General features: G+C 54.9%; 1 protein-coding gene across 6 annotated transcripts in view; it reads left to right on the plus strand.

The window, feature by feature from the left end:
* Positions 1-12,111, plus strand: part of SFXN5 (sideroflexin 5) — a 109,361-nt gene that overhangs the window by 64,084 nt on the left and 33,166 nt on the right. For 5 of the 6 annotated variants that reach the window (XM_021699089.2, XM_044918502.1, XM_021699088.1 and 2 more), the window contains one exon: positions 6,469-6,559. The exons of the other annotated variant lie outside the window; for it this stretch is intronic. In XM_021699089.2, the coding sequence (XP_021554764.1) occupies positions 6,469-6,559 (91 nt within the window). The remainder of the gene's footprint in view (positions 1-6,468; positions 6,560-12,111) is intronic. 6 annotated transcript variants of the gene reach the window in all.

Below are 12,111 nucleotides of genomic sequence, written 5' to 3' on the forward strand. Positions count from 1 at the left end.
TTCCTCAGAGTGTTCTCTGTGGTCAAGGGTATACCTCAGGGTGTTCTCTGTGGTTGAGGGTGTACCTCAGAGTATACCCTGTGACCCAAGGTATACCTCAGAGTGTTCTCTGTGGTTGAAGGTGTACCTTGAGTGTTTTCTGTGATCTAGGGTGTACCTCACGGTGTTCTCTATTATCCAAGGTGTATCTCAAGAGTGTTCTCCATGGTTGAGGGTGTACCTTGAGTGTTTCCTGTGATCCAAGGTGTACTTCAGAGTGCTCTCTGTGATCCAGGGTGTACTTCGGCCCTGCTGTCCTTCTCTGGGCCTAATGGAGGTAGGAGCCATTAGCCTGAGAATCTCAGGCCAAACTGTTGTCTCACTGCTTTCACTATGATTGGCTTTCGGGTTGGAGGGCCCATTGCATGGACCCTGTAGCAGAATCTGAAGTTTTCCAGAAGCCTGCAGATGGTGATATTGGCAGTGGTGAGTCTGACATGAATATCGGTTCTACATCTATTCTGGGGAGGACAAGTTGTCCCCTCCTACATGTAAGGAGTCTGATGTAACTGGTTTTCTAGCAGGTGGCCAGCAGGTCCCTGCAGGACATGGTTCAGGGGTCAGAATTGGTCACTGTTGCTAGCCAACAGGACACTCAACTGAAGCTGAAGCTGATTGGCATTTTAGCCTGTGTATGACTCTGTCCCAGCCACCTTGGCCCTTTGCCTGTGGAGGACAAGTGACCTCCACAGAGGGTCATGGGGTCCACTTGATTACAAAGAGTTTAATCTACAACTGGCGCCATCTGCTGGGCATTTTGGGCACCTCAACGATTCTTCGAACTGCCCCAGCCCTTGCCCCACCAAGGCTCACACAAACTCCTAACCATCTGCTTACATTATTATCCACCACCCAAGAGTAGCTCTGATTTCTGAACCTCATGCCATCTCTCCTTTCAGGCATGTCCTCTTCCCCATTGTTCTCCAGGGCCCCTCGGATCCCCTCATTACAGGTGCTAGTGGAGTCCACAGCTGGCTACAGACTCCCTGGTATTTCATGCTTCGGAAGTTCTACTGAGCCTTCTTATCTGGCTGTACCTCCCACTTACCCTTCAGGACTCAGTCAGGCTTGCCCTTTCTCGGAACCCTTCACAGCCTTGGGACCACCCCCTCAAGGCAGAGGGGTGTGCCATGCGCTCAGGTGGAGTTAGACCTGTGTGTGCAGCGTCTAGCCCCACAGAGCTGTGTTTGCCAAGGTGGACAGCAGGGAGTGCACAAGACAGATCTCCTTTGTGGCTCTTTTTCTCCTGCCTCAGAAATCATTCACTTGACTTATTCTAGAATATGTATTAAGCACCGACTCATTTCCCCAGGCACCAGGAATTCAGTGAGGAGTAAGAGAGACACGGGCCCTGCGCCCAGCACTTAGGGCCTACTGGGAGGGATGGATATTTAGTAAAGAGGCCCCAGGTAAAAATATTTCTGCACTATTCAGTTTTTTAAAATAATATACACGTATTACTTTGATTCCCAACATTTTGAGGAGGTAAATAAATATATACTTCGAGACTGTGATAGAGACAGGGAAGGAAGAGATCTGGGTTCTGTGAGAAACTGTGAAAAGGGAGCCCCGAGTGAAGAGGAGGCCTCTCTGACATTTAAACTGAAAAGTGAGGAGGCCAAGGGGGGCAGTGCTTGAAGGCCCTGGGAGGAGAGGTGATGGGGGGAGGGAGAGAGGAAGGGAGGGAAGGAGAGAGAGAATTGGCTCATGGGAGGAGTGGGGCCAGGCGAGGTGGCTGGAGCCTTGCAGGCAGGGCCCTGCAGATCCCTAAGTGCAGTGAGAAGCCCCTGAAAGGCTAAAGCAAACTGATACCCATCTTTAGAAGATCGCTCTGGCTGCTGGGTAGAGAGTGGACTGGAGGGAGCAAGAGCAGAATCGGGGAGCCAAGTTAGGAAGTGGGCAGTTCTCCAGGGAGAAGAGATGGGTGTGCTTAAAGGTAAGCAGCCGGAGCGGAGAGAAGTCGTCACATTCAGAATACCTGGGAGACAGGACAGGTAGCTCTGCACGCTGGGCTGCAGGTGGGGAGGGAGAGGATCCTGTCCAGGAAGACTCCTGGGTTTCGGGCATGAGGAGCTCCTGGCAGTGGGAGAGGACAGGCGGTGGGTGCGGAAGAGCAAGGCAACCTTGATTTGGAGCGTGTGAGGGTGGAGTGCCCGAAGCCCCTCCAGATAAAGGCATCCTGCAGGGGTTTGCAGGTATGGGCTGAAGTTGAGGACACAGCCTGCATGCTTTGCTCAAGCCCCATCCCGTGTCTCACTGGCCTCACAGAAAGGAGGCTGCTGTTGGCCTGGGAGGGACCTTGGTGCCTAAGGAGGCAGCTATCAGCTAGCTCGTGACACTGGAGACCTTGTGTCTCTAAGCCCTCTCCCCAGCCTGGTTCTTGGTGCTGGTCAGCACTTACCCCACCTCGGGGATTCTCAGGAAGCTATCTTTCCTCCTCTGCTCCTGTCTACTGCCCATGGCAAATTCACTGGCCTGGGAGCCGGAGCTTGGAGAGAAGTGGCCAGAGAGGGTCCACTGCTTCCTCAGGCCACTGCTGATGTCCCATAGGTCCTGGGCCCTTGCTTCTCCCAGGACCCCTGTCTGCTGACCACAAGGGGACTATCGTGTGCAAAACCCACACCCTGTTTGTTTTCCTCTCCGCCAAAATGGAGCCCCTGTTTGGTTAATTTCTATTTTGTGGCTTATTTGGAGGCTGTTAAAACAGACCCTGGGGGACCCTCAGCGGTGATTGTTCCATATCTCATTATCTTTCCCGAACCCGCTTATTAGCTCAGATTTTTCTGATCGCTAGCTGCTGTTGGTGATGAGCTGTGTGCCGTTAATACCAGCTGGCTCCCTTAAACAGGACCCACCGTGCCAGGGAAAACGAGCTGGCATTCAGAGCCACCAGCCACTTGGCTTTTTAATTTTAATGGGCTCCACCAAATGTTCCAGGCCAAAGGGCCCCTGAGGAATCAGCACAGACGGGCTCCCAACCCCGCTCTGCCGCCTAGCCCGGTGCCTTCCCAGGCTGCGGCTGTCCTAGCTGCTGGGACAGGAAGGCCCAAGTTGGGGGCTGTGGCAGGAGTGGGGGAAGTGGCCATTTGCCTCCCCTGTATTTGCACCTTCCTGCTCTCTGGCTCATCATCAGTTGGGTGGGCAGGGTGACCTCACCAGCTCCTAGTTTCCCCACTTTGCTGGTCCCCGGCCCCTTCCCTGGCTCAGGCACGCTGACCATGCTCAGGAGTGAGCATGTTGGGAGGACCCCAGTGGGCTTCAGGGAAGGGCGGGCCAGAAGAGATCTGGGACCCTGGCATTGTTTTCTCTTCTTTCCTCCCCCCTTCCATGGCCTCTCACCCAGAGTTGGGGAGACAGGCTGGGACACTCACTCTGGACTGTGCTAGTTCTAGCCAGAGGGAAGAACAGCCAGGCAAGGAGGCTTGAGGACAAGTCTGAGTATTTGCTACAACCAGTGGCCACTATTCCTCATCCTTCCATTACACTCCAGCCCTGCTTGTCCCCAAGAGGCTGCCAGGGGAAAGTCCCAGCTGCCTGCTGGCCTCCTGGAGGGCTCCTGCTTTTTCTAAAAGAATGTAGAGGGTGGGGCTGGGGTTTGAACCCAGATCTTTTGTTTTATAGCTGGGGTGGGATGCAGGCAGGGCTGGATCAAGGCCCTATCTTCCCTGACTGGGACTGCCTTCCATTCATCTGGATGGCAGCCTCAAGCTGGTCTTTTCAGGGCCGCTTTACTATGCAAACAGCCAGTTTTAAATGGCACATTAGACATTAAAGCATCCCTCATTGAGATGGAAGACACTTGGAAAGTAAATAGCAATGGTTAAGAGCAAACCTTTGGAATTAGCAGACCCCTGGGTTCAAATCCTAACTTTACATGCCTCATAATAGCTGTGTGTCCTTAGGTAAAGTTCCTTAACTTCTCTGAACCTGTCTGAACTTCTTTGAATCTGTAAAAAAGAGCAACATGCCCTATCTAGAAGTCTTGTAGTAGTGGGGATTTAATTCAGACATTTAATGTGACATGCTCAGCTCATGGCCTGGCACCTCCCCGTGCCCCTTTCCTCCTCTTCTCCCACCACCAACACCTGCCTGTGTGTCCTCTTGCCTCTCTCTGTACTTGCCCTCTCTGCACTCTGTAGGAACATGTGCCCTGGCATCTGGGGGAGGCGGTCACAGAAATAGGCAGTCACTGGCTGCCGAGAGCTGGGGAGCTCGGGACTCGATGAGCTCTATCTGCGAGGCAGGGCAGCCTGGAAGTAGGGCAGCAGGACCTAGTGTGGGCTGGCAGCTCCCCGGCCTGCCCTGCGGTCCCAGTGAAGTGTGTCCAAGCCGCCACACATGTCCCTGCCTCCCAGCATTCCCTGGAGCAAGCAGAAAGAACAAGAATTGGACTCTGAGGATCGGCTTGAGGCTTCCGATCTAGACCAGACCCCCAAGAGCCCAAGCTGGGTTTGCCTGGCCACACTGTGGCTCCGTGGGGCCCTGGGCTGCCCAGGGCCTGACAGGGTGGCACTTCCTGTCTGCCCAGGTCGCAGCACCATTCTTGCTTTGACTGCTGCAGTCGCCCTGACACCCCAGAGGCCTTCCCCAGGCTCTGCATCTTCTCCAGCGACCCGGAAGGTCAAGGCCAGAGGCGGGGCTGCAGGTGCAGGGTGGCCTGCTAGCTACCAGGTGAGCCAGAGCCGAGAGCAGGCTGCCCCAGGCCCCCGTAGGCCAGCAGTCCTGCAGTGGCCCCTGCTGCCCCTCCTCCCAGGAAAGATCCACGGGGCAGGGGCTGGCTCTGGCCTCCGTTTCGGGGAGCAGTGGCCTCTCTACACCCGTTTCCGGTCTGGCCACATGCAATCTCGCCTTTTCTCTCTCTATGCCTGCGCTTGTGTGGTGTTCCCCGCCACAATTCTCTTTCTTCTGCTCTGCCTAACCCCACCTTTCCCTCCTCCAAGAAACTCCCTTCCCAGCCATTGCGGATCTCCATCCATTCATCTGTTTGTTGGTCCATGCACGGATTCCTCAGTTTATTGAGCAAGCACTACATGCCATCCACTGTCCTGAGTGCCAGTCATACAAAGAGGAGAAAGGCATGGTCCCACCTCCCAGTCCCGCAGGGGCATCAGATCATGAGCAGGGAACTGAGTGCTGGGGAGGAGGGACTGGGGACGTGTGAGGAAGCAGCCTCCTGCCTGGGAGAGGCGACATTCTTACATAGCTTCGTTTACTGAGGTCTCTTACGCCCCAAGCTCATGCTAAACACTTTACATACATTCTTTTTTTTTTTTTAAAGATTTTATTTATTTTTTTCACAGAGAGAGACACAGCGAGAGAGGGAACACAAGCAGGGGGAGTGGGAGAGGGAGAAGCAGGCATCCCTCTGAGCAGGGAGCCTGATGCGGGGCTCGACCCCAGGACCCTGGGATCATGACCTGAGCTGAAGGCAGACACTTAACGACTGAGCCACCCAGGCGCCCCCACTTTACATACATTCTTATAGCAGCCCTGGAATGCTGTAGATATTACCATCCCTTTTTACAGATAAGGAAACTGAGGCAGGGCAAGGTTCAGTGACTCCCACTGTTAGAAAGTCACTGGAGGGAGAGCTCAGAGGTGGGCCTTACAGAACAGATGTGGACTGGGTAGAGAAGCAAGGCATTCAGGGCATTGGGACCAGCATGGACAAAGGCCCCAAGGCGGGAAAGCTCCCATAGCATCTGGTGAGCAGTCAGCTGGATTCCCGGAAGAAGGTAGGGTGTTAGGGGAGTAGGGGAGCCGCGTGAAGGAGATTGCACCTTTTCACACAAGTCATGGGAGGAACTGGTCGTGGTAGATGTGGTTGGACCTGTGTTCTAGAAGGACAAAAGACAGCATGGGAGACGGAATGGAGTAGGGAGTGCCCAAGGTGAAGGCAAGGGGACCCCAGTGTCCCAGGCCAAGTGAGGGGGGCTGGGGTCTAAGAGAAGAGGACATGAGCCCAGGATGTGCACTGCACCCCTGGCTAAGCTCTGCTTAGCTCGGTGGTCACCTGTGGGCAGGTGTGTGGATCTCCTTCTCCTGAGCCCTGGTGGTTAGGCTTGTGCCTGAGCCCACAGTGGGGCCCGAGAAAGGGGGTGCTTAGAGGCTGAGGTGGGAGTGAGGGTTCCCGTGCTTCATTTACTTGCCGATTCTGTGTTCTTCTAACGGCGGCCTTTCCTTTCTCCTCAGACAGGTTGTGTGCGTGCGTGCGGGTGTGTGTGTGGCTGAGGCTTTCCCCTCCGCCTCCCTCCCGGGCTGGCTCACTGGGGTGACTGGGCCATGTGATGCTGTGCATAGTGGCACTGAAACAGGCGGCGCTGAGGATTTGGGGTCCGGGGCAGATGGTGCCGCTCACTCTCTGCTCCTGCCCCAGCCTGCCAGGCCCCTGCAGCACCACACATGCACGTTCTCTTCTCTCTTCCTAAGGTGGGCCTTAATGTCCTGGTTCAGAAAGCCAACAAGTTCACCCCGGCCACCCGCCTTCTTGTCCAGAGATTTGTGCCGTTCCCCGCTGTAGGTAAGACCTGCACCTGCGCCGAGGTGCCCGCACGCGTGGACAGGCATGTGAGTGTCACACCTGCGTGTGCGGGGTTGCAGGGCTCTTGGGGAGCTGGACTGCCTTTCCAGACCGCTTCTGACATCGGGGGTCTCCTGGTGTGGGCGACTAGAGCAAAACATGGGTGGACAGAAGTAAGGGTGACGGGGGCCCCCGCTGACAAGCCCTGTGACCGAGATCCTGCTTTTAGCACCGGGATTAGCCCCCGGCCACCCAAAGGCTAGTAGATAGAATGCGGTGGATCCTATGAACTTGGCTGGGGAAAATGTCTACACTAGCCTCTACCTGGAATTTAACATATCCTTCCATTGTGAAGGTAGGCAGCAAGCCACAGTAACAAGCAAGAGCCATGGCGTTTTCACCCGTAGAAATCATAGGTATTTTCACATCTCATTACAGTTGTTACAGGGATTCTAAAATATTGTTTGTGTGCAACACTAACTCAAAATTAGGATATTTATTCAATCCACTGGTAGGTCTTGTTTTTTAATGCATTAATTAAAGAGCACACCTGTTACTATACCACAATGAAAAAATATTTTCATCATGTATTCCAATATAATCCCTTTATAATCCTGTATGTTTTGTTTCACCCATTTGGGGACATTATTTGGAGGGGGGCTCATAGGCATCTCCTGGCCTGTGACCATCACAGGGATTCCTGGCGCAAAAGAAGGACCAAAGCTCCTTCTAGTCTAGTGTTCCGAGCCCTTGGGTATTGTGGACCATTGAGGCTCTGGAGGCCTCCATTCATAGTCAGGTAATTGTGGTGCATGCGTGTGTGTGGAGGGGATTTCGCTGCCTTCAGCCAAGACTTTGCTGGTCTTGGAGCCTCTGAGCCATCCCATCAAGCCCAGCCCGGCTCTTGAGAACCCCCCTGCCTTGCTTGGGGAGAGGGCGCTGCAGTAAAAGTTTTTAAAAACTGAAAAAGAAACAACATTGACAGAAGCATGAAGCAGTACATGATTGGTCATCAAAAGAGAAGTATACACTTGAACCATGACACCAAGCTCCCCATTTGATGCCAGAGGACAAAGATGGGGGCCAGCCCAGGAGCGGTATGAGGTCATGTGACCTCCTGGGTGCGAAGGCTCAGTCTGAAGAGCCAGAGTCAGATTCAGGTTCCTGGTCTCAATCTCATGCTTCACCTTCAGGGCTCAACTTCCCCACCTGTAAAATGGGAGCTCGGGTACCTACCTTCCTACAACCCAGAGCCGTGGGAGGATCACACGAGACCACAGACCGGATTCCATTCGTAGGATAGTGCTTGGGAGCACCTGCAAAGCCCCTGTGAGAAGGTGTGGGATCATTACCTGGCAGTCCCACCTCCTTAATGGCCAGAGGCTAATGAACTCGCAGGACCAGCTGCCCGGGTGAGCCTCAGCTGACCCAGATAATTGCTATAGCAACTCCACACTTTTAATGAACTCTCAGCTATTTCTGGCATGGGCCACTAATGGAATAACTCTTTAGATCTGACTTTGTTAAGGGGTGTAATTGAGCGAACAAGCCTGCCGATCTTGCGTTCCTCACTCTCCTGGGCTGGAGGGTCAGTTGCAGCCTCAGAAGGTGGCAGCTCTTAGCTGCACTGGACTGGATCTGGGACTCGGCCGAGATGTAATCTGTCCTTGAGACAAGCTGTGCAGACAAGGACTTTGCCAGGGGTCCATTCTAGCCTTGCTCTGCCGGCTGTCTTGCTGTATGACCTTGGGGCTGGTCTTAACCTCTGGAGCTCCTTCAGGAGGAAAGACCCCGCTTTCAGGTTTGACCCTGTCTGCCATCCCCACCTGAGACTTTCTGACCTGTCCGTCTTTGGGCTCCAGCCTGATTCTCCTCCTGTCTTATCCGAGAGGAACCTGCAGGTCCAGCCACTGTTGAGGGGTCTTGAGATCCCACATATCCCTAGCCAGTCGCACAGGTTGCACACAATGTGGTTTGCAGTGCTGATAGTCCTAGTTTGCCAGGATCCTAAGAGCAGCAGATCCTCTCTGGCTACTTCCTCAGGCCTGCTGCCCGAGTCCTGGCTGTGTGCCTGCCTCCCTTCCACCCCTAGCCCGGGTCTCTCCTCGCCCACATGGAGGCTTCTACCTCCCTGGCCCCCGATGTCCTCCCAGGCCCATCTGCAAATGGCACCTGCTGACTCCCCTGGTAGACGCCAACACAGTGGTGTGCAGGATGAACAAGCATGCCCCTCACCTGCTTTGGGGCCCCTTGTTCTCTCAGGCTGTCATATAGCCCCTGCACTTGGCTACCCTTTACCTTATTCTCAGGCTTAGACAGCTTCTCTAGGCCTCACTGCATGCTGGCAGGGCCTCGGTCCCTCCAGGCATTCACCCTGCTTTCCACGGCAGGCTAGACCAGGCCAGGCCATGCCATGCCAACCTCAAGGCCACCAAGAAGCTTGCCCAGGACTTGCTCTGGCTGGTGGAGGGTCTGTTGTCCCTTCAGACCCCTGGCATGATGGGGAGACAGGACTCACGGAGCCATGCATGCTCACAGGAAGTAGGTTGAAGTGATAGGATTAAGCCCTAATTGTTGGGATGTGTGGGGGGGCTTAGGGTGGGGGGTGAGTGTAGAGCAGAAGGGGATCTTAGTTAGGGAAGGGCCCTGAAAGGGCCTCCCCACTCCCTCCCTCCTGGCCAGGCTGGGAACTCAGGTTCAGGGAAGGAGGAGGCTCCCAGGGTCTGTTGCTTCTTCCCTCTGCCCTGCCCAGCGAGTTCTGCCCTGCTGCAGCCTACAGTCTGGGAGATAGGAGGACACCTCCCTTCACTGGGCCCCACATGCTGCCCAAGAGAGAGACCTGAGACTCTGGGCGCAGGACACCTCGTTTCCCCACCTGACTCCACTGCCTTTACCCCCTCTCTGGCCTTGGACCAGACCCCACTTCAGCCCCTCCCCACTGGGATGTCTGTGACAGACTGCAGGCCTCCCCTGGGTCTGCAGGGGCCCCACCACTCTCCATGTTTTCCCCAGCAGGCCTTCCCTACATTGTCTCTCTGGGACAACCCAAGGCAGGGCGGCGAGCCATCCCCATTTTATAGAAGAATAAACATATTCAGACTCTCTGAAAGTTATCCTGCGTTGGCTACAGCCCAGGCCTCAAAGGCCCAGCCCAGGCCACTTCCAGCCCATGTGAATAACCCCTCACCCACGTAGCTGAGAAACTGAGGGATGTGGTCCAGAGGTGCCCCACCAGGGGCACCCCACCTCCAGGCTGCCCCTGGTTTTTCAGCCGGGGTTGTATGTATGTGCATGCACGCACGTGTGCTGAGTACTGAGAAGCCCTGAGGACGCTCACTGAGCCCTTCTGTCCCTCATGGTGGTTTCAGAGCCTTGCTGTGCCCTGGTCCAGAGCAGCAATCATGTGGGAAATCTCGGTTTCTGTTTATACATGGATGTTAGGAAAGGTGGTGAGCCCAGGAGCATGTGTGCTGGCATCAGAATCGATTGGGGACTGGTAATTAATTTGTTTAGACCTTAATTAATTCTCCAGTTCTTTCTTATTTGTGGACTGTCACGCTTAATTGTGTTCAGGAGCTTGAGCTCAGAGCAGGCCCTCCATTAATTGATGGTTGCTGTGAGGTGGGAGTTAATGGTTTGGGGAGCTGGGCAAACAGTGTAACGAAAGGTCAGTCGAGGAGGCATTGGAAAGACAACCCCCCCTCCCCAGGTCCAACCGCCAGTCTCCACGAGCAGAGTCCATTCCGGGAGAGTCAGGCCCCGCAACCAGCCTTCTCGTGAGGCCTTGGGCTGGGAGCTGGCAGGAGTGAGCAGTGGGAGAAATGCAGAGTCGCAGGCGCCATGAGGGGGCACTGGTGAGAGGGAGAGGCATGCACGGGGCAGGGCCTTTAGCCAGGGGCCCAGAGGTGGGGGTCCCCAGGTGTCCCCAGGCCAGCACATCTCTGTTCCAGGCTCTGTGTATGTGTGTGCAGGGGTGAGGGAAGGAAGGAAGCCCTGAAGGTCACCCCCACCCACCGGCTGCCTGGCGCATCCATACCGAGCAGGGGACAGGCTGTATCGGGTGCTAAGAAAGACCCCCATGTGGGCTTTGAGCTCCCTCAGGGGAGGCCTGAGCCTCAGCCCCAGCCGGCTCCCTGCGCAGGGACTAACCTTCCTGAATGGGCCAGCCTCATCTTCCCTTTGCTGGGAAATGACTTCTTCCTGCGCTGTCCTCAGCAGGCCCTTACGTTAAATGTCACCGCTTATTTCATCACCAGGAAAAAAATCTCTGCATTCACCAGGGGGTCTGCTCCTCGGGATGTCTGGGCAGTCTTTGGGAGAAGACTGTCCACACATCTGACCCACCGCATCTGCTTGCTCCCTTCACCCCCAGGCCGCAGGGGTCGCCATTGATTTCCCCTTCCCGGCTCCCCGCTTGGTGTTCAAGCCGCCTGGCTTGCCTTGTCTGGGAGGTGGCCACGGCTGTGTGCCCAAGCCCCAAGGGTTAGTCCTGACCCCCTCCATCCCTCATCCCCTGTGGTTAGAGGACAGCAGCGTGCACCTGTATCAGCTGGGCCTCATGACGTGCGTTCCTTCCATCCAGGTCAGTGATAATGTGGCGTCCACAGCCCTGAGGCTCCTCGGGTCCTTTCCTTGACCTGGCCCCTGCTTGTACTCCTTTGGAGCTGTGGTGAATCTTCGACCTCCCGTCTGCCTTTCTCAGGGGCCCCAGGCCTTTGCACACGCGCCCTGTTTGTCTGGAATCCCTGCTCTTCCCATTACCTCAGCCCCATCTTCTGCCTTCTCTTGACTGCCCGGCCTTTGTTTCTCAGCTCAGACACCACCTCCTCCAAGAAGCCCTCCCTGGTAGCCCCAGTTAGGGTTAGACCACAGCACCCTGTGTGTGCCTGTGTGTAACCCAGAACTGCCCATTTTGTTCCTGAGTTTGCCTCCTTCATCAGACTGTGAGCTCCCCAAGACAGGGACTGGCTCTCATTCATCCCCAACCCCCAGGCTCACCCTGTGCTTGAAACACAGTGTTCAGTGTGGGTTTGTTCAGTGATGAAATGAGTGCTTGGGCAGAAAGGCTTTGAAATTGGGTACTCATCGTGAAACCCCACCATGATGACATTGGTGGCCACATTCTATGGCTGCTTGGACATTCATTCTGGGTTTTGTTTTTTTTTTTCATTAAAAAAATTTTTTTTTGACTGTTCTGTTTTCTTATGTAAGCTTTCTCTAACACCGTCATTCACACTTTCAGTTGGCAAGCCTAGGGAGGATGACCAATGAGCTACCTTACCAGGTCATCCGGGTCACATTCTCCAACCTTTCTGGGTTGGATCTGGAAGGATGGGTGGGCTGGGCTGGGTGTTGTAAGCATGAGCAGCCCTAGAGCTGACATGGACCCCCAGTATGTGTCAGGGCCCAAGAGCACATGGGTAGGAAGGCCAAGTTAGCCAGAGGGAAGTCTCTAGTGGTGTGTCCTAGGGCTCTGTCTTCAGTCTTGTCCCCTTCCGTTAGAACTACATTGGACACATTCAAGGAACAGGCACAGCAACTTGGCAGTGATT

This window comes from Neomonachus schauinslandi, chromosome 10, assembly GCF_002201575.2.
Source record: "Neomonachus schauinslandi chromosome 10, ASM220157v2, whole genome shotgun sequence".
NCBI classification, from domain to species: Eukaryota; Metazoa; Chordata; class Mammalia; order Carnivora; family Phocidae; genus Neomonachus; species Neomonachus schauinslandi.